At 40.9% G+C, this 25,642-nt stretch overlaps 1 protein-coding gene across 1 annotated transcript in view; it reads left to right on the forward strand.

The window, feature by feature from the left end:
• The window catches only part of asap1a (ArfGAP with SH3 domain, ankyrin repeat and PH domain 1a), a 206,090-nt gene that overhangs the window by 114,976 nt on the left and 65,472 nt on the right, over nt 1-25,642 (forward strand). The window contains exons 7-12 of the mRNA XM_029642272.2: nt 4,766-4,851; nt 6,943-7,018; nt 8,679-8,765; nt 19,029-19,129; nt 21,038-21,107; nt 21,336-21,423. Of these exons, the coding sequence (XP_029498132.1) occupies nt 4,766-4,851; nt 6,943-7,018; nt 8,679-8,765; nt 19,029-19,129; nt 21,038-21,107; nt 21,336-21,423 (508 nt within the window). The remainder of the gene's footprint in view (nt 1-4,765; nt 4,852-6,942; nt 7,019-8,678; nt 8,766-19,028; nt 19,130-21,037; nt 21,108-21,335; nt 21,424-25,642) is intronic.

Here is a 25,642-nt window from a genome sequence, read left to right on the forward strand (position 1 = left end):
TTAGACTGCTGTCAACTCTTCATCCCTATGTGGTTCTATATCTTAGACTGCTGTCAGTGCTTCATCCCTATGGGGTTCTATATCTTAGACTGCTGTCAGCTCTTCATCCCTATGGGGTTCATTCTATATCTTAGACTGCTGTCAGCTCTTCATCCCTATGGGGTTCTATATCTTAGACTGCTGTCAGTGCTTCATCCCTATGGGGTTCATTCTATATCTTAGACTGCTGTCAGCTCTTCATCCCTATGGGGTTTATTCTATATCTTAGACTGCTGTCAGCTCTTCATCCCTATGGGGTTCTATATCTTAGACTGCTGTCAGTGCTTCATCCCTATGGGGTTCTATATCTTAGACTGCTGTCAGCTCTTCATCCCTATGGGGTTCTATATCTTAGACTGCTGTCAGCTCTTCATCCCTATGGGGTTCATTCTATATCTTAGACTGCTGTCAGCCCTTCATCCCTATGGGGTTCTATATCTTAGACTGCTGTCAGCTCTTCATCCCTATGGGGTTCATTCTATATCTTAGACTGCTGTCAGCTCTTCATCCCTATGGGGTTCATTCTATATCTTAGACTGCTGTCAGCGCTTCATCCCTATGGGGTTCATTCTATGTCTTGTCAGCGCTTCATCCCTATGGGGTTCTATATCTTAGACTGCTGTCAGCTCTTCATCCCTATGTGGTTCTATATCTTAGACTGCTGTCAGCTCTTCATCCCTATGGGGTTCTATATCTTAGACTGCTGTCAGCTCTTCATCCCTATGGGGTTCTATATCTTAGACTGCTGTCAGTGCTTCATCCCTATGGGGTTCATTCTATATCTTAGACTGCTGTCAGCTCTTCATCCCTATGGGGTTCATTCTATATCTTAGACTGCCGTCAGCTCTTCATCCCTATGGGGTTCATTCTATATCTTAGACTGCTGTCAGTGCTTCATCCCTATGGGGTTCTATATCTTAGACTGCTGTCAGCTCTTCATCCCTATGGGGTTCATTCTATATCTTAGACTGCTGATAGCTTTTCATCCCTATGGGGTTCATTCTATATCTTAGACTGCTGACAGCTCTTCATCCCTATGGGGTTCTGTATCTTAGACGGCTGTCTGCCCTTTTGTGACTACGGGTTCCCATGGATACAAGTTTGGGAAGGCACCCAGTTATAGAATGGATTTTTACATTCCAGGCCAGAGGTTTTGTCTGCTATTTATTCTCAATGATTTAAAGCAGAAATATTTTTCAATGTATAAATCATGGGTAAATTATTTTTTTGCTGTCGTGGAGGCTATTGATTGGTTCAATGTCTGGGAGGATTTATGAATTCATCTTAAACTTTGACATAGATCCTACTGGATACCAGTTGTAAGATTTCATGCAAAACAGGCTCAAAGCCCATACTGTCACCTATATAACTTCAATACACTTGGCACATACAATCATATGATATGGGATGTCCTGAGGTTTACGAGTTTGAGGACAGTGTTGTATATTCTCTCTGACATGAGTGATAAAACTTTTCCCCTTGAACCAATTATACTGTTGCTTCACAATGATACAGGTATGCAGCTGAATGAGAAACAGCGAAACGTTTAGCTGGCTGGGTTGACTGCTGCCAGAAAACGTATTGTTCACTGCTGGTTACCACTGCATGACCTTCATATAAGGAAATGGCTAGCATACAATCAGGATGTAATTATGTTTGAGTGTAATTGTTTTTTTTTATGATTGTATTGCCCTTGTCAACCAATAAAAAACAGTTGTCACAAAAAATAAAAACCTGATCTTGCTTTGTCATTATGAGGTATTGTGTTTAGATTGATGTAAGTTTAAAATGTAATTTTATCAATTTTAGAATGTTGTAATGTAACAAGATGTGGAACAAGGAAAGGTGTCTGAATTCTTTCCGAATGCACTGTAGAGTGCATTGATGTGTCCTATAAGGAGCATTGGTGGCAAATCTGATGGTAAAATGGTAAAGAACATCTCGCCGCTCGAGAGCACCCTTACCTGTTGAACTATAAATGATGTCTCCGTAATCTAGCATGGGTAGGATGATCATCTGAATCAGGGTTAGTTTGGCAGCTGGAGTGAAAGAGTAGCGAATACGATAGAGGAAACACAGTCTAGATCTAATTCTGCAGCTTGGATATGTGCTAAGAGAAGGACAGTGTAACATCTACCCATGCTCCCAAGTACTGGTATGAGGTGACTACCTCAAGCTCTAAACCCTCAGAGGTAGTAATCACACAGTGGGGGGCATTCTTCTTACTGAACCACATGACCTTTGTATTGGAGGTGTTCAGAACATGGTTAAGGGCAGAGAAAGCTTTTTGGACACTAGGAAAGCTTTGTTGTAGAGCGTTTAACACAAACTCCGGGAAGGGGCCAGCTGAGTATAAGACTGTATCATCTGCATATAAATGGATGAGAGAGCTTCCTATTGCCTCATCTATGTTGTTGATGTAAATTGAGAAGAGTGTGGGGCCTGGGTTCGAGCCTTGGGGTACTCTCTTGGTGACAGGTAGTGGCTGAGACAGCAAATATTCTGACTTTTTTACTGCACTCTTTGAGAGAGGTAGTTAGCAAACCAGGCCAAAGACCCCTCAGAGACACCAATAGTCCTTACCTACCCACAAGAATGGAATGGTCTACCATATCAAAAGCTTTGGCCAAGTCAATAAAAATAGCAGCACAACATTGCTTAGAAGTAAGGGTAATGGTGACATCATTTAAAACCTTCAAGGTTGCAGTGACACATCGATAAGCTGAGCAGAAACCAGATTGCATACCAGACCAGAGAGAATACTACAGACATCAAGAAAGCAAGTTTTTCCCAACACTTTTGATAAACAGGGAAAGATCAAAATTGGCCTATAACATTTAGAATCAGCTTGATCTCTCCCTTTAAATTAAGGATGCACGGTGGCTGCCTTCCAAGCACTGGGAACCTCCCCAGAGAGGAGATATGTGAGAGGCTCTGTGATAATAGGGGCAGCAACCTTAAAGAAGAAAGGGTCTAAACCATCTGACCCAGATGTTTTTTGGGGTCAAGTTTAAGGAGCTCCTTTAGCACAGTATAGACTGCCACCTGGATAGTGTTATCTGAAGAGGTATACAGCCAGTGTTGGTGATTCACTGCCTCCTGGATAGTTTTATCTGAAGAGGTATACAGCCAGTGTTGGTGATTTACTGCCACCTGGATAGTGTTATCTGAAGAGGTATACAGCCAGTGTTGGTGATTCACTGCCTCCTGGATAGTGTTATCTGAAGAGGTATACAGCCAGTGTTGGTGATTTACTGCCACCTGGATAGTGTTATCTGAAGAGGTATACAGCCAGTGTTGGTGATTTACTGCCACCTGGATAGTGTTATCTGAAGAGGTATACAGCCAGTGTTGGTGATTCACTGCCTCCTGGATAGTGTTATCTGAAGAGGTATACAGCCAGTGTTGGTGATTTACTGCCACCTGGATAGTGTTATCTGAAGAGGTATACAGCCAGTGTTGGTGATTTACTGCCACCTGGATAGTGTTATCTGAAGAGGTATACAGCCAGTGTTGGTGATTTACTGCCACCTGGATAGTGTTATCTGAAGAGGTATACAGCCAGTGTTGGTGATTTACTGCCACCTGGATAGTGTTATCTGAAGAGGTATACAGCCAGTGTTGGTGATTTACTGCCACCTGCTTTCTGGAATGTTTGCTCATGAGTATAATTAATTGATTCTTCCTGATGACCTCGATGAAATGATGTGATCCTTACTTAACCCACCCAGTTGACTACTTTAAGAGGTTGAAACCCCTTAAAGGTATTTTCCATGCTAAAACCGGTTCTATCCATCCAGATTCCCCGTTCTACCCCTATGAGCGTTCAGCAGTGCTAAAGTGAGTGCCGCTGTCCACTGTGAATCAGCCAGTGCCGCTGTCCACTGTGAATCAGCCAGTGCCGCTGTCCACTGTGAATCAGCCAGTGCCGCTGTCCACTGTGAATCAGCCAGTGCCGCTGTCCACTGTGAATCAGCCAGTGCCGCTGTCCACTGTGAATCAGCCAGTGCCGCTGTCCACTGTGAATCAACCAGTGCCGCTGTCCACTGTGAATCAGCCAGTGCCGCTGTCCACTGTGAATCAGCCAGTGCCGCTGTCCGAGGTGCGGTAGTGAGTGCATGTGTTTTCTGTGCAGAGGTTTGTGACTCCATGATGCTGAACAGGAAACACCTGTCTTTTATCCTTTAGCTTGTGGCCCTGTCCATGGTGCTGAAGGGGGTGTCCTTCGGTCATGGCTAGAAGATATCCAGCTTTTGACAACCCAGACTTTTTTCCAAACCTTAAGCAATTTTTTCTGTCCTGCTACGTTAATCCTAACCTGCTGCGTAAATTCTCCTAACCTGCTACGAAAAGTTAAATCTGATGTTAATTTGACAAAATCTGTCCTTCAGCCACACCTACGCTCATACCTCTCTTGGTGCCACACCCTTTTCATCGTGATCAGCTACAACAGCTGGATGCCCAGGAATGTACAAGACAATTCTTGCTTATCACTTACTCAGTCACTCATGCCACAACTTTCTGAGCATACACACACACACACACACACACTACAATTCACCAAGCACACTCAAACATTGGGGGGAAAAAACCTTGGGATTTGTGTGCCATACAATTGAAAAGTTTAGATGACTGGTTTCAAATTGTACATTTTTTTTAAATGGTTTTGATTTGCGTAAGAGGCTGTCATTCCAAATATCGTCCATTTTTCTTCATGTCTCAACAGTACCTGATCAAAGTGAATGAGATCAAAACTAAGAAGGGAGTTGACCTGCTCCAGAACCTCATAAGGTACTACCATGCACAGTGCAAGTAAGTATACTGACACAACTTCCAGCTCATACTTAAATGTCTTGTTCACACCAGAAAAGGCAGTGTTTATCCATTAATCAATATCTTGGGACATTTGTAGCATAGTCAGGGATGCAACAGTAAAAACAATAACCATACAACAGATGTACACATAAGAAAAATAAATTACACTATTAAAATCATCAAATAGGAGCCATTTATTTCGCCAAACCAGATTATGGGATATATTGTGAGTGGAAGGGATGAGTTTTGGGTTACTTAGTACTCCCTCAACCAACAATATGTGTCTATCAGTGTTGTTGTCAGGTTAGCAGTTGCGGTTAAAATATCAACTTCCGTAAGATCGCTGCATGGCAAAGGCAACACAAGTGTTGGAATAATCAAACGTATGTGAAGGACAAAGAACTTTTCAGACTCATTCATGTTAGATATCAAAATGCAAGCCATTGTATGCAAACCATTGTATTGTGAAAGAAAAACGTATTAAAAAATATACACTGCTCAAAAAAATAAAGGGTACACTTAAACAACACAATGTAACTCCAAGTCAATCACACTTCTGTGAAATCAAACTGTCCACTTAGGAAGCAACACTGATTGACAATAAATTTCACATGCTGTTGTGCAAATGGAATAGACAACAGGTCGAAATTATAGGCAATTAGCAAGACACCCCCAATAAAGGAGTGGTTCTGCAGGTGGTTACCACAGACCACTTCTCAGTTCCTATGCTTCCTGGCTGATGTTTTGGTCACTTTTGAAAGCTGGCGGTGCTTTCACTCTAGTGGTAGCATGAGACGGAGTCTACGACCCACACAAGTGGCTCAGGTAGTGCAGCTCATCCAGGATGGCACATCAATGTGAGCTTTGGCAAGAAGGTTTGCTGTGTCTGTCAGCGTAGTGTCCAGAGCATGGAGGCGCTACCAGGATACAGGCCAGTACATCAGGAGACGTGGAGGAGGCCGTAGGAGGGCAACAACCCAGCAGAGGGACCGCTACCTCCGCCTTTGTGCAAGGAGGAGCAGGAGGAGCACTGCCAGAGCCCTGCAAAATGACCTTCAGCAGGCCACAAATGTGCATGTGTCTGCTCAAACGGTCAGAAACAGACTCCATGAGGGTGGTATGAGGGCCCGACGTCCACAGGTGGGGGTTGTGCTTACAGCCCACACCATGCATTTGCCAGAGAAAACCAAGATTAGCATATTCGCCACTGGCGCCCTGTGCTCTTCACAGATGAAAGCAGGTTCACACTGAGCACATGTGACAGTCTGGAGACGCCGTGGAGAACGTTCTGCTGCCTGCAACATCCACCAGCATGACCGGTTTGGCAGTGGATCAGTCATGGTATGGGGTGGCATTTCTTTGGGGGGGCCGCACAGCCCTCCATGTGCTCGCCAGAGGTAGCCTGACTGCCATTAGGTACCGAGATGAGATCCTCAGACCCCTTGTGAGATCATATGCTGGTGCGGTTGGCCCTGGGGTCCTCCTAATGCAAGACAATGCTAGACCTCATGTGGCTGTTCCTGCAAGAGGAAGGCATTGATGCTATGGACTGGCCCGCCCGTTCACCAGACCTGAATCCAATTGAGCACATCTGGGACATCATGTCTCGCTCCATCCACCAACTGTTGCCCCACAGACTGTCCAGGAGATGGCGGATGCTTTATTCCAGGTCTGGTAGGAGATCCCTCAGGAGACCATCCGCCACCTCATCAGGAGCATTCCCAGGCATTGTAGGGAGGTCATACAGGCACGTGGAGGCCACACACACTACTGAGCCTAATTTTGACTTGTTTTAAGGACATTACATCAAAGTTGGATCAAGCCTGTAGTGTGGTTTACCACTTTATTTTTGAGTGTGACTCCAAATCCAGACCTCCATGGGTTGATAAATTTGATTTCCATTGATACATTTTGTGTGATTTTGTTGTCAGCACATTCAACTATGTAAAGAAAAAAGTATTTAATAAGAATATTTCATTCATTCAGATCTAGGATGTGTTATTTCAGTGTTCCCTTTATGTTTTTGAGCAGTGTATGTTTATGTATATGTGCTTATGCTAGAAAACCAGACTACTCTTTCTTCTTCAGCTTTTTTCAGGATGGATTGAAAACCGCAGACAAGTTGAAGCAGTATATTGAGAAGCTTGCAGCTGACCTGTATAACGTAGGTCATATTTACATTTAAAAATTATTAGACAAAAGGCTACGTTGGTCTCTCTGCTGTATGGCTTTATGTTTTCATCTACAGTACCAGTCAAAAGTTTTGACACCTACTCATTCAAGGGCTTTTCTATATTTGGACTATTTTCTGTATTGTAGAAAAATAGCGAAGACATCAAAACTATGAAATAACACATGTGGAATCAATTTCTAAACAAATCTAAATATATTTTATATTCTTCGAAGTAGCCACCCTTTGCCTTTGACAGCTTTGCACATTCTTGGTATTCTCTCAACCAGCTTCATGATGAATGCTTTTCCAACAGTCTTGATGGAGTTCTCACATATGCTCAGCACTTGTTAGCTGCATTGATAAAGATACGACTATTATACATGGAACTTTAGATAAACTTCTGTGTCAGATTTCAAAAAAACTTTACAGAGAAAGAAAACCATGCAATAATCTGAGTACAGCCTTTAGACAACAAAGCAGCCAAAAAGATACCTGCCATATTGGGTAGTCAACATTACTCAGAAATAGCATTTTAAATATTCACATACCTTTGATCTTCATCAGAATGCACTCCCAGGAATCCCAGTTCAATCCCGACCGAACGTCGGACGAAAAGTTAAAAAAGAGTCCGTTACAGCCCGTAGAAACATGCCAACCTAAGTATGGAATCAATCTTTAGGATGTTTTTAACATAAAACTTCATTAATGTTCCAACCGGACAATTCCTTTGTCTGTACAAATGGAGTGGAACGTAGCTACATTTCATGTGAGCGCGCCAGACCGAGGCTGTGGCACTCTGCCACACCGCTCACTCAGAGCCTTGGGAGGTGAAACATAACTAATATCACCCTGTACCTTCAATGGGGGCCGAGTTGGGAAAATCTACAAACCTCAGATTTCCCACTTCCTGTTTGGATTTTTCTCAGGTTTTCGCCTGCCATATGAGTTCTGTTATACTCACAGACAATCAAACAGTTTTTTAAACTTCTGAGTTTTTTCTATCCAATGCTATTAATAATGTGCATATATTAGCGTCTGGGACAGAGTAGGAGGAAGTTCACTCTGGGCACGCTATTCATCCAAAAGTGAAAATGCTGCCCCCTATCCCAAAAAGGTTCATTGAAATGCATTCCAGGTGACTACCTCATTGGGTCAGCAGGGTAGCCTAGTGGTTAGAGCGTTGGACTTATAACCGGAAGGTTGCAAGTTGAAACCCCCGAGCTGACGAGGTACAAATCTGTCGTTCTGCCTCTGAACAGGCAGTTAACCCACTGTTCCTAGGCCGTCATTGAAAATAAGAATTTGTTTTTAACTGACTTGCCTAGTTAAAGGTCAAATTATTTTATTTTTTTAAAGATGGTTGAGAGAATGCCGAGAGTGTGCAAAGCTGTCAAAGGCAAAGGGTGGCTACTTTGAAGAATATAAAATATATTTTGATTTGTTTAACACTTCTTTGGTTACTACATGATTCCATGTGTCTTATTTCATTTCTACAATGTAATTTTTTATTTTTAATAAAGAAAAACTCTTGAAATGAGTAGGTATGTCCAATCTTTTCACTGGTACTGTATATCTCTCAATTCATTGTATGTGGTGATTTGATTGTGACTGATGGGAATTTGTAGTGATGTGAATGGCTCTCACTCCACAGATAAAGCAGACCCAGGATGAGGAGAAGAAGCAGTTGACGGCTCTAAGAGACCTCATTAAATCATCTCTGCAGCTGGACCAAAAGGAGGTAGCTCTTTTTGTCTAACATACCATAGGAGTGCAGCAGGGCACCATACTTAGACCAATGTTTATTTGGATTTTGGTATTGGCCCTGCCTATGCCATGTTGTTTACTTTTATAGTGTGGTTTTGTATCCTTGGGTAATGCTCTAACATTTCTCTAAAATACATCTGTTTTCTTAAACATAAATAATCTTCCATGACCATATCTACTTGCTAACATTCACAAGTTTTCAATGAAATGGAAATATATCAGTCAATCCTTTCATTATTTCTCATTTTACCTTAGACCATCCATTCCTTCTACCTCCATACTTCTTTTCCTCATCTGACTCAAACTCATAAGAATCATAACCCAAACCCATTTCAACAGTCCATTGTTCTATACTTTTCTGCATAAGAAATGCAATAACAGTAACGGAGAAAGTCTCATGCCTCATACCCACTGAGCCGTGTTTTGCCAGGGAAACACTGTCATGTCCACCAGGAGGTACTGTACATGCTGTATCCAGCAGTTACATAAAACATGAGATTAAGTCTCTCCCCTAATGTATCTCCCACTTGGAGAACACTGCAGTTCCACCAAAGTGTACATGATAATAGACCTCAGGTACGCCAAATGTATTCACCCCACGTCAGTTACCAACTCAGTGGCCTTGTGGTTAGTGTCTGCCCTGAGATTGGAATGTTGAGGATTTGATCTAAAAATGGGATCCGATTACTCTCTACTGCTTAGCATTAACACTTGAACCATTAAAGCAATCATTTGGACTGCTCATTAATTTAAAAAGTAAAAAAATTATTACTCTGCCATTTTTTAAAACATTTTTTCCCCCCTCTATCCTTGGCTTTTTCAAAATGAGTCTATATACAGTGCCTTGCGAAAGTATTCGGCCCCCTTGAACTTTGCGACCTTTTGCCACATTTCAGGCTTCAAACATAAAGATATAAAACTGTATTTTTTTTGTGAAGAATCAACAACAAGTGGGACACAATCATGAAGTGGAACGACATTTATTGGATATTTCAAACTTTTTTAACAAATCAAAAACTGAAAAATTGAGCGTGCACTCTCGTTGTTAGAATCTTAATACAACAAACAGACCGCACTCAACAAGCTGTATAAGTCCATAAGCAAACAAGAAAATCCTCATCCAGAAGCGACGCTCCTAGTGACCGGGGACTTTAATGCAGGCAAACTTAAATCGGTTTTATCCTAATTTCTACCAGCATGTCACATGTGCAACCAGAGAGAGAGAAAATAAAAATCCACCATAATTATATCCTCCTGATTTCTGTTTACAAGCAAAAATGTAAGCGGGAAGTACCAGTGACTCGCTCAATACAGAAGTGGTTCGATGACACGGTTTTGCTAGCACAGACTGGAATATTTTCCGGGTTTCATCTGATAGCATTGAGGAGTATACCACCTCAGTCACCGGCTTCATCAATAAGTGCATCGACAACGTCGTCCCCACAGTGACCGTACGTACATATCCAAACCAGAAGCCACTAGTTACAGGCAACATTCGTACCTAGCTAAAGGCTAGAGCTGCTGCTTTCAAGAAGCTGGACACTAATCCGGATGCTTATAAGAAAGCCCGCTATACCCTCAGAAGAACCATCAACCAGGCAAAGCGGCAATACAGGACTAAGATTGAATCCTACTACACCGGCTCTGACGCTCGTCGTTTGTGGCTGGGCTTGCAAACTATTACAGACTACAACTTGACGAGCTAAATGCCTGTTATGCTCGCTTCGAGGCAAGCGACACTGAAGCATGCATGAGAGCACCAGCTGTTCTGGGCCACTGTGTGATCCACAAATAACTCAATCTCAATCGCACTCCACACTGCCCTTTCTCACTTGTACAAAAGGAACACCTATGTAAGAATGCTGTTCATTGACTACAGCTCAGCGTTCAACACCATAGTGCCCACAAAGCTCATCACTAAGCTAAGGACCCTGGGACTAAACACATCCCTCTGTACCTGGATCCTGGACTTTCTGACAGGCTTCCTTAAGAGCTTCTACCCCCAAGCCATGAGATTGCTGAACAATTAATCAAATGGCTACCTGGACTATTTGCATTGCCCCCGCACCCTTTTTTTTTTACACTGCTGCGAACTCTCCGTTTACCCCTACCTACATGTACATATTACCTCGATTTACCGGTACCCCCCTGTATATAGCCTCATTATTGTTATTGTGTTACTTTTTTGTTGCTTAAGTCTTATTTTCTTATAACTGCATTGTTGGTTAAGGGCTTTTAAGTAAGCATTTCACGGTAAGGGAATTCATTCGGTTGTATTCGACACGTGACAAAATGTGATATGATTTTAACCAATTTGACTGTGCATTTGCTGACCTTTATAAAAAAAAGTACACTTACCACATTTCAACACATATGCTTTCTGTTTTCATAGGTGTACGAAAGGCACAAATAAAATGTTTTGAGCACATGAAATTGTGTTTTATGTTTTTGTTTTTACTTATAGCCTACAGCAGGGGTCGCCAACAGGTAGATTGCAAGCTACCAGTAGGTGGCAGCCCACCTATGAGTAGCTCACCAATTAATTCTGAAAGTACATGGATTTTTTCAATTGATCCATCGCAAACTCTCTTAAACATAGAACTGGCTGTTACCCAATCAAAGCCACATTATCCCACCCCTGGTTAGCCACTATTGGCTTAAAAAGCCAAACGTAACACAATATCTGATCATTAATCTCCATCAATATTGCCTCTGTCTGTTTGGTGCGCGGGTTTGTTTATCACTTCGTATGTAGCCAGTTAGCGCTGCTAATGAGAACAGTCTTGTGGGTAGGCAGAAAGACTTTCCCCAAAAACCTTCTCAATTAAATGTTAACGGAAAAGTTCACTCAAAAGCACTTAAGGGCCCTTTATAACACTTGCCTGGATGTTTGTCAGTACCCCAGACAGTTTGTAGGTCCATTGTTTGAGTATTTAGAGTATTCTGTATTTTAAATGAAAATGTAAAAATTTCTGAAATGACTCAAAATAAATAAAACTGTGCATTTATTGTTACTTAAACAACGATTGGTGTCCCGGCATTGAATTGCCAGATACATGTGTTTGATGTAACAAGTTTTACTTCTTGCGACTAGCAATCCCGGATCTGGGAGCGTAATCATAGCCTCAAACAAATTAGCATAACACAGCGGACATAAATACCCCTAGAAAATGTTCCTATTCATGAAAATCACAAATGAAATATATTGAGACACAGCTTAGCCTTTTGTTAATCACACTGTCATCTCAGATTTTCAAAATATGCGTTACAGCCAACGCTAGACAAGCATTTGTGTAAGTTTATCATGGCATAATGCTATTCTAGGCTCTGCTGGCAGCAGGCAACATTTTCACGAAAATAAGAAAAGTAATCAAATTAAATAATTTACCTTTGAAGAACTTCGGATGTTTTCACTCAGGAGACTCCCAGTTAGATAGCAAATGTTCCTTTTTTCCAAAAAGATTATTTTTGTAGGCGAAATAGCTCCCGTTTCTTCATCATGCTTGGCTGAGAAATCGACCTGAGAAATCGACCGGAAAATGCTACCACTACAACGCCAAACTTTTTTCCAAATTAGCTCCATAATATCGACAGAAACATGGCAAACGTTGTTTAAAATCAATCATCAAGGTGTTTTTAACATATATATTCGATAATATATCCGTGGAGGCAATTGGTTTCTCATAAGAAGCGATTGGAAGAATGGCTACCTCATTATTTTACGCAAGATTTTCTGCGGGAGACACCATGTGACCACTTTCTAAATATGGTCCCTTATTCTTCAAAGGAAATGCGTAAAAAGACGTCACAATGCTGTAGACACCTTGGGGAATACGTAGAAAACGTAAGCTCATTCGTAGCTCATTCACAGCCCATTCACAGCCATATAAGGAGTCATTGGCATGAGGCGGTTTAAAAAAATGCGTCACTTCCTGATTGGATTTTTATCTGGGTTTCACCTGTAACATCAGTTCTGTTGCACTCACAGACAATATCTTTGCAGTTTTGGAAACGTCAGTGTTTTCTATCCAAAGCGGTCAATTATATGCATAGTCGAGCATCTTTTCGTGACAAAATATCTTGTTTAAAACGGGAACGTTTTTCATGAGGTCAGGACTTTGTGATGGCCACTCCAATACCTTGCCTTTGTTCTCCTGAAGCCACTTTGGAAGTAGGCTTGGGGTCATTGTCCATTTGGAAGACCCATTTGCAACCAAGCTTTAACTTCCTGACTGTCTTGAGATGTTGCTTCAATATATCCAGATAATTTTAATTTCTCATGAAGCCATCTATTTTGTGAAGTGCACCAGTCCCTCCTGCAGCAAAGCAGACCCACAACATGATGCTGCCACCCCCGTGTTTCATGGTTGGGATGGTGTTCTTCGGCTTGCAAGCCTCCCACTTTTTCCTCCAAACATAACGATGGTCATTATGGCCAAACAGTTCTATTTTTGAGGACAATACTCCAAAAAGTATGATCTTTGTCCCCATGTGCAATTGCAAACAGTAATCTGGCTTTGTTAAAACCTGTCTAGGACACACGTTCCGCTAACGGAACCCCCCCCCCAACATTCCGCTGAAAAGGTGGCGCGGGATATTCAAAAATATTTTTCCGAAATATTTAACTTTCACACATTAACAAGTCCAATACAGCAAATGAAAGATAAACATTTTGTTAATCTACCCATCATGTCCGATAAAAAAAAAAAATGTTTTACAGTGAAAACACAACATATATTTGTTAGATCACCACCCAGTCCAAAAAGACCAAACCATTTTTCCCAGCCAAAGATCACAAAAGCAGAATTAGAGATCAAATGAATCACTAACCTTTGATAATCTTCATCAGATGACACTCATATAACATCATGTTACACAATACATTTATGTTTTCTTCGATAATATGCATATTTATATCCACAAATATCGGTTTACATTGATGCCATGTTCAGAAATGCCTCCAAAATATCAGGAGTAATTACAGAGCGCTACATCAGATAACAGAAATACTTATCATAAACTTTGACGAAAGATACATATAATTAAAGATACGGGTTCTTAATGCAACCGCTGTGTCAGATTTTTTTTAAATGTTACGAAAAAAGCATACCATGCAATAATCTGAGACAGCGCTCAGAAGTAAATATATTTCTCCGCCATGTTGGAGTCAACAGAAATACGAAATTACATCATAAATATTCCCTTACCTTTGGTGATCTTTCATCAGAATGCAGTGCAAGGAGTCCTAGTTCCACAATAAATTGTTGTTTTGTTCCATAATGTCCATTACTAGTGTCCAATTAGCTGCATTTGCTACCACGTTTAGCTCATATGCCCAATAGCTGGCGCTGGTCCAGGCGAACTCGGACGAAAACTTCAAAAATACATATATTCCAGCTCGAATAAACTGGTCAAAGTAAGTAGAGAATCAATCTTCAGGATGTTATTTTCATATATATGCAATAACGTTCCAACCGGAGCATTCGTTTTTGTCTACAGAGTAATGGAACGCAGGCGATATCAACAGAAAATGGCATTCTGCCAGGCCAGTGACTCATTCCCCTCCCATTCAGTCAAATATCACACTAGAGGCTTCATTCCACGTTCTACTGAATGCTGACATCTAGTGGAAGGCGTAGGAAGTGTGAACAGATCCATATCTTATTAGTGTTTTTTTTTTTTTTTTTTTTTTTTTACCTTTATTTAACCAGGCAAGTCAGTTAAGAACACATTCTTATTTTCAATGACGGCCTGGGAACAGTGGGTTTAACTGCCTGTTCAGGGGCAGAACGACAGATTTGTACCTTGTCAGCTCGGGGGTTTGAACTCGCAACCTTCCGGTTACTAGTCCAACGCTCTAACCACTAGGCTACGCTGCCGCCCCGAATATGCGATGACTTCAAATTCGACCAGCCTCAGAATTTCCACTTCCTGTTTGGAAGATTGCCTGCCCTATGAGTTCTGTTATACTCAGACATAATTCAAACAGTTTTAGAAACTTCAGTGTTTTCTATCCAATAGTAATAATACTATGCATATGTTAGCATCTAGGACAGAGTAGGAGGCAGTTCACTATGGGCACGCAATTCATCCAAAGTGAAAATGCTGCCCCTATCCCTAACAGGTTCTAAGGCAGTTTTGGAACAGTGGCTTCTTCCTTGCTGAGCGGCCTTTCAGGTTATGTTGATATACAGTGGGGCAAAAAAGTATTTAGTCAGCCACCAATTGTGCAAGTTCTCCCACTTAAAAAGATGAGGCCTGTAATTTTCATCATAGGTACACTTCACTATGACAGACAAAATGAGAAAAAAAATCCAGAAAATCACATTGTAGGATTTTTAATGAATTTATTTGCAAATTATGGTGGAAAATAAGTATTTGGTCACCTACAACTCTGGCTCTCACAGACCTGTAACTTCTTCTTTAAGAGGCTCCTCTGTCCTCCACTCGTTACCTGTATTAATGGCACCTGTTTGAACTTGTTATCAGTATAAAAGACACCTGTCCACAACCTCAAACAGTCACACTCCAAACTCCACTATGGCCAAGACCAAAGAGCTGTCAAAAAACACTGGAAACAAAATTGTAGACCTGCACCAGGCTGGGAAGACTGAATCTGCAATAGGTAAGCAGCTTGGTTTGAAGAAATCAACTGTGGGAGCAATTATTAGGAAATGGAAGACATACAAGACCACTGATAATCTCCCTCGATCTGGGGCTCCACGCAAGATCTCACCCTGTGGGGTCAAAATGATCACAAGAACGGTGAGCAAAAATCCCAGAACCACACGGGGGGACCTAGTGAATGACCTGCAGAGAGCTGGAACCAAAGTAACAAAGCCTACCATCAGTAACACACTACGCCGCCAGGGACTCAAATCCTGCAGTGCCAGATGTGTCCCCCTGCTTAAGCCAGTACATGTCCAGGCCCGTCTGAAGTTTGCTAGAGAGCATTTGGATGATCCAGAAGAAGATTGGGAGAATGTCATATGGTCAGATGAAACCAAAATAGAACTTTTTGGTAAACACTCAACTCGTCGTGTTTGGAGGACAAAGAATGCTGAGTTGCATCCAAAGAACACCATACCTACTGTGAAGCATGGGGGTGGAAACATCATGCTTTGGGGCTGTTTTTCTGCAAAGGGACCAGGACGACTGATCCTTGTAAAGGAAAGAATGAATGGGGCCATGTATTGTGAGATTTTGAGTGAAAACCTTCCAACAGCAAGGCTATTGACGATGAAACGTGACTGGGTCTTTCAGCATGACAATGATCCCAAACACAGCGCCCGGGTAATGAAGGAGTGGCTTCGTAAGAAGCATTTTAATGTCCTGGAGTGGCCTAGCCAGTCTCCAGATCTCAACCCCATAGAAAATCTTTGGAGGGAGTTGAAAGTCTGTGTTGCCCAGTAACAGCCCCAATACATCACTGCTCTAGAGGAGGTCTGCATGGAGGAATTTGCCAAAATACCAGCAACAGTGTGTGGAAACCTTGTGAAGTCTTACAGAAAACTTTTGACCTCTGTCATTGCCAACAAAGGGTATATAATAAAGTATTGAGAAACTTTTGCTATTGACCAAATACTTATTTTCCACCATAATTTGCAAATAAATGTATTAAAAATCCTACAATGTGATTTTCTGGATTTTTTGTCTCATTTTGTCTGTCATAGTTGAAGTGTTCCTATGATGAAAATTACAGGCCTCATCTTTTTAGTGGGAGAACTTGTACAATTGGTGGCTGACGAAAAACTTTTTTGCCCAACTGTATAGTCAGCCTACTTTCCAGTTAATGTTTATTTGAGAATGTTTATGGAGAAAGTCTTTGTCTACCCACAACACAGTTCTCATGAGCATCGCTAACTGGCTACATACAGAGTGATAAGCGGGACCACCAAACAGGCAGACGGGCAATATTGCTGCAAATTAAATTCTCAGATATTGTTATGTTCGGATTTTTAAGTTAATAGTGGTTAAGCAGGGGTGGGATACTGTGGCTTTGATTGGATAGTCGGCAGGAGATTTATGTTTATGACAGTTTGTGATGGAACAATTGAAAAAGTCCTACTTTCAGAATTGCTTGGCGAGCTACTCATAGGTGGGCTGCGAGCTTACTGGTAGCTTGCAATCTACCTGTTGGAGACCCCTGTTCTTGATACTTCAACATTGGTACATTCTGACATACAGCCTGTCTTCCCTTCACCGCATTCTCTGACTGAAGTCTAGGAGAGTAAGTGCTGTCCCCTCAATAATAATCATTGGCTTCCTTTATTTTGTCCTGTAACCATTTCCCACTCTGTTTGTGATTATTTGGGATTTATTGGTAAAGTAGTGTCTCTCTGGTAGTGTGTCTCTCTGGTAGTGTGTCTGTAAAGTAGTGTCTATCTCTGGTAGTGTGTCTAAAGTAGTGTGAGCATGTAAAGTAGTGTGAGCATGTAAAGTAGTGTGAGCATGTAAAGTAGTGTGAGCATGTAAAGTAGTGTGAGCATGTAAAGTAGTGTGAGCATGTAAAGTAGTGTGAGCATGTAAAGTAGTGTGAGCATGTAAAGTAGTGTGAGCATGTAAATTAGTGTGAGCATGTAAAGTAGTGTGTCTGTGTAAAGTACTGTGTCTGTGTAAAGTAGTGTGAGCGTAAAGTAGTGTGAGCATGTAAATTTGTGTGAGCATGTAAATTTGTGTGTCTGTGTAAAGTTGTGTGTCTGTGTAAAGTTGTGTGTCTGTGTAAAGTTGTGTGTCTGTGTAAAGTAGTGTGAGCATGTAAAGTAGTGTGAGCATGTAAAGTAGTGAGTATGTAAAGTACTGTGTCTGTGTAAAGTAGTGTGTCTGTGTAAAGTAGTGTGTCTGTGTAAAGTAGTGTCTGTGTAAAGTAGTGTGAGCATGTAAAGTAGTGTGAGCATGTAAAGTAGTGTGAGCATGTAAAGGTGTGAGCATGTAAAGTAGTGTGAGCATGTAAAGTAGTGTATCTGTGTAAAGTAGTCTATCTGTGTAAAGTTATGTAAAGTAGTGTGAGCATGTAAAGTAGTGTGAGCATGTAAAGTAGTGTGTCTGTGTAAAGTAGTGTGAGCATGTAAAGTAGTGTAAGTATGTAAAGTAGTGTGAGCATGTAAATTAGTGTGTCTGTGTAAAGTTGTGTGTCTGTGTAAAGTAGTGTGAGCATGTAAAGTAGTGTGAGCATGTAAAGTAGTGAGTATGTAAAGTAGTGTGAGTATGTAAAGTAGTGTGAGCATGTAAAGTAGTGTGAGCATGTAAAGTAGTGTGTGAGCATGTAAAGTAGTGTGTCTGTGTAAAGTAGTGTGAGCATGTAAATTAGTGTGTCTGTGTAAAGTTGTGTGAGCATGTAAAGTAGTGTGAGCATGTAAAGTAGTGAGTATGTAAAGTAGTGTGAGTATGTAAAGTAGTGTGAGCATGTAAAGTAGTGTGAGCATGTAAAGTAGTGTGAGCATGTAAAGTAGTGTGTGAGCATGTAAAGTAGTGTGTCTGTGTAAAGTAGTGTGAGCATGTAAATTAGTGTGTCTGTGTAAAGTAGTGTGAGCATGTAAAGTAGTGTGAGCATGTAAAGTAGTGTGTCTGTGTAAAGTAGTGTGAGTATGTAAAGTAGTGTGTCTGTGTAAAGTAGTGTGTCTGTGTAAAGTAGTGACTGTGTAAAGTAGTGTGAGCATGTAAAGTAGTGTGAGCATGTAAAGTAGTGTGAGCATGTAAAGTAGTGTGAGCATGTAAAGTAGTGTGAAGTAGTGTGAGCATGTAAAGTAGTGTGAGCATGTAAAGTAGTGTGAGCATGTAAAGTAGTGTGTCTGTGTAAAGTAGTGTGAGCATGTAAAGTAGTTTGTCTGTGTAAAGTAGTTTGTCTGTGTAAAGTAGTGTGAGCGTGTAAAGTAGTGTGAGCGTGTAAAGTAGTGTGTCTGTGTAAAGTTGTCTGTGTAAAGTAGTGGGAGCATGTAAAGTAGTGTGAGCATGTAAAGTAGTGTGTCTGTGTAAAGTAGTGTGAGCATGTAAAGTAGTGTGAGCATGTAAAGTAGCATGTCTGTGTAAAGTAGTGTGAGCATGTAAAGTAGTGTGAGCATGTAAAGTAGTGGGGAAGTAGTGGTAAAGGAGTAGTGTGTCTGTGTAAAGGAGTGTATGCATGTAAAGTAGTGTGAGCATGTAAAGTAGTGTTTATCTCTGGTAGTGTGTCTAAAGGAGTGTGTCTGTGTAAAGTAGTGTGTCTATGTACATTGAACCCTGTGACTGGGTATTTCAGGACTCTCAGAGCAAGCAGAGTGGATACAATATGCACCAGCTACAGGGGAACAAGGACTTTGGCAGTGAGAAGAAGGGCAATTTGATGAAGAAAAGCGATGGGTGGGTGAAAGAGTGGATGGATGGGTAAATTTGGAGATGTGGTGATGTGAACGCTGACTTACAATACAGTGCCTTCAGAAAGTATTCACACACGCCTGAATTAACAATTTGTTAAATAGATATTTTGTGTTTTGGGCCTACACACAATACCCCATAATGTCAAAGTGGAATGAGGTTATTTTGAAAATGTTTATTTTACAAATGAATTTGCAAAGAAATGCCGAAGAGTCAATACGTATTCAACCCTTTTGTTAAGGCCTAAATAAGGTCAGGAGTAAATATTTGCTTAACAAGTCACGTAATAAGTTGCATGGACTCACTCTGTGTGCATTAATAGTGTTTAACATCATTTTTTAATGACGACTGTAACAGTTTTGACTTGTTTGTTTGTTTGGGGTGCCAGGTAGGCCGTGTCTACCAGAGAAAAATTATAGATTTGTCCTTTTTGTTTGAGAGGGAATGAGACCCGTCTAGTCCGTCAAGTCTATACCAACTTGCAGGTTCCTTGGTGAAAGAGTGGGGTAACATCTCACAGCAAGAACTGGCAAATCTGGTGCAGTCCATGAGAAGGAGATGCACTGCAGTACTTAATGCAGCTGGTGGCCACACCAGATACTGACTGTTACTTTTGATTTTGACCCCCCCTTTGTTCAGGGACACATTGTTCAATTTCTGTTAGTCACATGTCTGTGGAACTTGTTCCATTTATGTCTGTTGTTGAATCTTGTTATGTTCATACAAATATTTACACAGTGAGTTAACAGTGAGAGGACGTTTCTTTTTTTGCTGAGTTTGAATACAGGAAATAATTAAAAGTCAGTTCCAATACCATATTTACATGTGCAGGGATACTGGAGCGATCGAGGTGGATATGTATAGGAGTAAGGTGACTAGGCATCAGGATATAAGATAAACAGAGTAGCAGCAGCTTCTATATGAGTGGGTCTGCAGGTGTGTAGAGTCAGTATAAATCTTTGTGCATATTATGTGTGAGTGAGAAGATGATGGCGCGAGTTTTGTTCAAGAGCCTGTTGGTGTCAGACTTGATGCACCGTTACCTCATGCCATGTGGCTGCAAAGAAAGTAGTCTATGGCTTGAATGGTTGGGGTCTTTGATGATTCTCTGGGCCTTCTTTTTGCACTGCCTGATATAGGTCCTGGATGGCAGGGAGCTCGGCCCCAGTGATGTACTGGGCTGTCTGCATAACCCTCTGTAGCGCCATGCGATCGAGAGCGGTGCTATTACCATACCAAGCAGTGATGCAGCCATTGCAAGCAGTGATGCTTGTCATTGGCAAGGACTCATGAGTTTTTTAGGATAAAAATAAATGGAATAGATCTAAGCACAGGCAAAATCCTAGAGGAAAACCTGGTTGTCTGCTTTCCACCAGACACTGGGAGACAAATTCACCTTTCAGTAGGACAATAACCTAAAACACAAGGCCAAATATACACTGGAATTGCTTACCAAGACGACAGTGAATATTCCTGTGTGGGGCCTAGTTACAGTGTTGACTTAAATAGGCTTGAAAATCTATGGCAAGCAGGTGTGCAAAGTTCTTAAAGACTTACTGAGAAAAATTCACATCTGTAATCACTGCCAAAGGTGATTCTAACATGTATTTACTCAGGGGTATATACTTATGTCAATTAAATATTTATGTTTTTAATATCCAATAAATTTGCAAATATTTCTGAAAACATGTTTTCACTTTTGTCATTATGGGCTATTGTGTGTAGATGGGTGAGATTTTTTTTTAATCCATTTTGATTTCATGCTGTAACATTACAACATTTGGAAAAGGTCAAGGGGTATGAATACTTTCTGATGTTTGTCTGGGTTTACATTTGTAAGATTAAGAAGTGTAAAAAAAATGTTATTCCTAAATGTATTTCCTTTTTTCCTAGGTTACGGAAGGTGTGGCAAAGGAGGAAATGTTCTGTGAAGAGCGGCATTCTCACTATCGCACATGCCACAGTGAGTAGTACTATATTGCACTACATTACCCATAATCCATTGCAACACCGCAACACAGTATCACTCTTGTCCAGAAGCCAAATCCTACCAGACAAAAATCATTTGAACCAACGTTCTATCAACATGTCATATCTTTTCAAAATACTGATGTTCAACAACTGGCTGATTAATTCATCCTTTAATTTCTTCACCTATTGCGTCTGTTATTTATCTCTGTCTGTCATCTAGTCTAACCGACAGCCGGTGAGACTGAACCTACTGACCTGCCAGGTCAAACCCAGTGGGGAGGACAAGAAGTGCTTTGACCTCATCTCCCGTGAGTTCCTATAATATTATTTTAGAATAATATAATGTATAATATATGATTATGTATTTCCTATAATATCATATATTAATGACATGATACATTAGCAGACAGTTTTATTAATAATTGACTCTACAGGAATGGAATCGGCCGTCTGCACCAGACCTGGGTTGAATACTGTATGTCAAATACTTTCACATACTTGGGCTGTGCCTGATACAATGCAGTAATAGTTGTCAAAATCTTAGATAAATAGTCATAGCTCAATAGCTAATCATAGTGCACCCCCTAATCGTAGCTAATCATAAAGCACATCAACTTTTTTGAAGGAGAACGTAATCCCTTAGAATATACTATTTCTTGGTAGCAGTGGAGTGAGGGAGACATACAAGTGAGAGGGGTAGATGAGATTAGAAGAGTTGTAAAATCTTGTGTAATTTGGTCAGCTGCGTGATTAACTTCTGTGTTCATACGTGTTAGAAATTGAGTCTCCACCCCACTGAACTAATGCTGCTTGGATCTCACACATTCCATTCAGTCCTGGTAGATTATCTTGGTCTACACGCAGAATATGTCCATGGGAGATTATTATAGTTGAAAGTGAAGGTCTGGTGCCTGAGTTTGGCTGAATGGTACCACCAACTCTACGACATGTAGGGCTAGCTCAGTAATTGTATAATCTTGTAATCAACGATTATGGATGAAGACAGTGAAGAAAAGGAAATAACTGTCAAAACAGCTTTAATAATACATTCATTTTAGAAAATATATTTTCCATACATTTTATTATTTTCAACTAGGTATCCTTGACTCAATAGCAGAACTGTAAATCAAATTTATTTTTCAAATCAAATGTATTTATATAGCCCTTCGTACATCAGCTGATATCTCAAAGTGCTGTACAGAAACCCAGCCTAAAACCCCAAACAGCAAGCAATGCAGGTGTTTAAGCACGCGAACATATGGGTCCAGTGAGTCGTTGGGCTGACCGGGGACACGGCGATTCAGACATTTAGCAGGCCGATGCTAACAGTTAGTAGGCCGATGCTAACAGTTAGTAGGCTGGGGCTAAACAAGCTAGCAGTTAACAGACTGGGGCTGGCAATTTAGCAGTTATCAGACTGGGTTAGCAAGCAAACACTTGGCAGACCGGGGCTAGCAGTTAGCAGACCGGGGCTAGCAGTTAGCAGACCGGGGCTAGCAGTTAGCAGACCGGGGCTAGCAGTTAGCAGACCGGGGCTAGCAGTTAGCAGACCGGGTCAGGCAAGCCGTCTAGAAGTTAACAGACTGGTGCTAGCAAGTTAGCCTTTGGGGGACGTCGCGATGGGGGTAATTCTGTTTTTGCCTCTTCGTGCGGTGATGTTGATAGACCAGTCGTGGAATTAGTAGGGTTCCAAGTAGCTCTAGGTAGCTAGTAGGCCGTGGTTAGCAGAATGGGCCTTCAGCGGGCGTCGTGCCTGAGGGACCTGTTGGAGTCCTTGGGCAGATTATGTCGGTATTCCAGTCGTAGAGGATCGGCGGGGTTCCGTGCCCCGTACCGGCAGTAGAAGGGGTCCGGATATTATAGCCCAGAAGTGGGTTTCGGTGGTAGCACAGGAGCCCTGGCCAGGCTAGCTTCAGGCAAATTGGTGCTTGCTCCAGGATGGAAACGCTAACCAGGAGTAGTCACCTGGGATTGCGGTTAGCTAGTTGCGAAGATCCAGATGAAAATGTTCAGAGTTTGCGGTAGGAATCCGGGGATGTGGGATAAAAAAATGTAATAAAAATAATAGGTCCGTTATGCTGTGGTTTGAGTCACGTTGTTCGAACTGGCGAGAGCTAAAGGTTAGCTGATGACAGCTAGCAATGGTTTGCTGACTGATAGCTGGTAGGTAGTTAGCTGGCTAGATTCAGTTGAGGGATTCCAGATCTGAAGTAAATAGAAATACTTTAGAAAAATAAGAACAAGAACAGATCCACGCTACATTGGATGAGGCGGGTTGCAGGAGAGTATTTTGAGTATATTGAGGTTTAGGAAAATATTTTTTAAATGATATGCGAAGATAAAGATATACAAGGGACACGACAGGACAAAGGCTTCTGACTGCTACGCCATCTTGGATTCAAAAGTCTTTAAGTACATTTTAGCAATTCCATTTATTTTTGATACTTAAGTATTTTTAAAATCAAATACTTTTAGACTTTTAACTCAAGTTGTATTTTACTGGGTGACTTTTACTTTTACTTGAGTCATTTTCGATTAAGGCATCTTTAGTTTTACTCAAGTATGACAATTTAGTACTTTTTCCACTGCTGGAAGTGGTCACATAACCCATCAATTTAGACAAGTGTGTCTGAGTCAACATCATCTAATATTTATAAAATATTTTTATCTGGACACTTTCTGTTTACCTGGAATTTTTCCTTACTTTTACCACTTTTAGTCTTAATCTTCAGGACACTACTCAATGTTTAGCACATGACCTCACATGTGAATCCTTAAAGAGATGGGTGGGGCTAAGGCTTAAGAGGGTGTGAACAATGCTGAATGGGTGTGATCAAAGAAGGGCTCTCCAATAGTAGTACCAAAACATTGAAAGACGGTTTTCTCAAAAGTGAGTTTCCAAGTTGGTCAACTTTCAAAGTAATTCATACTGTCTGTTATGCGTATGCGTCAGAACATGACGGCAGTTGGGAACATGGCATTAGCATGTCGTTTGTGCCTTGAAATGTATGTTATTAAATGTGGCAACACATTGAAAAGAACCTATGGATTCAGCCTTGTATATATAGCTATTTTTAGCTTGTATATATAGCTAACCAAGTCATTACAAAACTTAGTCAGACAACATGAAAAACTACAAGTAATCTAGTAAAAACCATTGAATTCACAAGAGTATAAAACAGCAAATTAAAAACATTGACAGGTCAGGGAATCAGCCTCAAAATCTTTCATCGGTGATTTAAAAACACCAATCGGGACAAGTTCTTCCAGTTTAAAAGTATTTTGGAAGGTGTTCCAAGACGATGGCGCAGAGTAAAAAAAATAAAAAGCACTTTTACCGAATTCAGTTAAGACATTTGGAACAGTTAGCAGCGAATGAAGAGAATACCCACCACATTTCTGAACAATAAAAATGCACAAAAAAAAGGTAGTAAACCCAAAATGGCTTTGTCAATAAAAGTATACCAGTGACTGAGCCTACGAGTGACTAGAGAAGGCCAGCCAACCCTGGTATACAAAGTGCAGTGGTGAATAAGGGTTTTGCAGTTTAAAATAAATTTAAAATAAATCTCAAAGTGCCATGGTAAAGAGTGTCAATTGATCTCAAACACTGAGCGGAAGCATTCATATATAAAATATCCCCATAGTCTAGTAAAGGCATAACTGTAGCTGATACTAGCCTCCTTCTGGCTTCAAAAGAAAAAGAAAAAGAAAACAGAAGAATAAAATCCCAATTTCAGCTTCAATTTTTTTGTAAGTTGTTGAATATGCAATTTAAAAGAGAGGCCGTCATCAATTAACATTCCAAGATATTTATATGAGGTTACAACCTCAATCTCCTTGCCCTGACAGGTAGTAATAGGTGAAAGGTTCAGAGAGTTTAGTTTTGTCAGTATTGAGGATAAGCTTCAATTGACACAAGGTACAGTGGGGAGAACAAGTATTTGATACACTGCCAATTTTGCAGGTTTTCCTACTTTCCTACTTTCAAAGCATGTAGAGGTCTGTATTTTTTTATCATAGGTACACTTCAACTGTGAGAGACGGAATCTAAAACAAAAATCCAGAAAATCACATTTCCACCTCCATACAGACCTCTACATGCTTTGTAAGTAGGAAAACCTGCAAAATCTGCAGTGTAGCAAATACTTGCTCTCCCCACTGTATGTTGAACAGTATAAAAAGCAGTTTGCATGTTCTGGAAAGCTTTTTTTAAGAGACGAGGCACGAGCTATGACCAAGCATCATTACAACCGAGGATATATTTTGGAAAGTTATGATCATTGTAGCTGGACTTCTTTTGATGTATCCCATTAGTCTTTGAGAGATACGAGACAAATCAGTGCAGATGTCGCGGTATCTGACGGAAGACAATGATATATCCTACTGTTTGAATAAAGACAAATAATTTAAAAAGAAAGTGACACTGTGAAGGACTAACGCAGGGATGGACCCCCTGTCTGCTACCACTATACCAAAACACGGCACACACCTCAATGTTCAAGTATTTGGAAGTATTTTATGTGT

The sequence above is a fragment of the Oncorhynchus nerka genome, linkage group LG9b (genome assembly GCF_034236695.1).
Source record: "Oncorhynchus nerka isolate Pitt River linkage group LG9b, Oner_Uvic_2.0, whole genome shotgun sequence".
NCBI lineage: Eukaryota > Metazoa > Chordata > Actinopteri > Salmoniformes > Salmonidae > Oncorhynchus > Oncorhynchus nerka.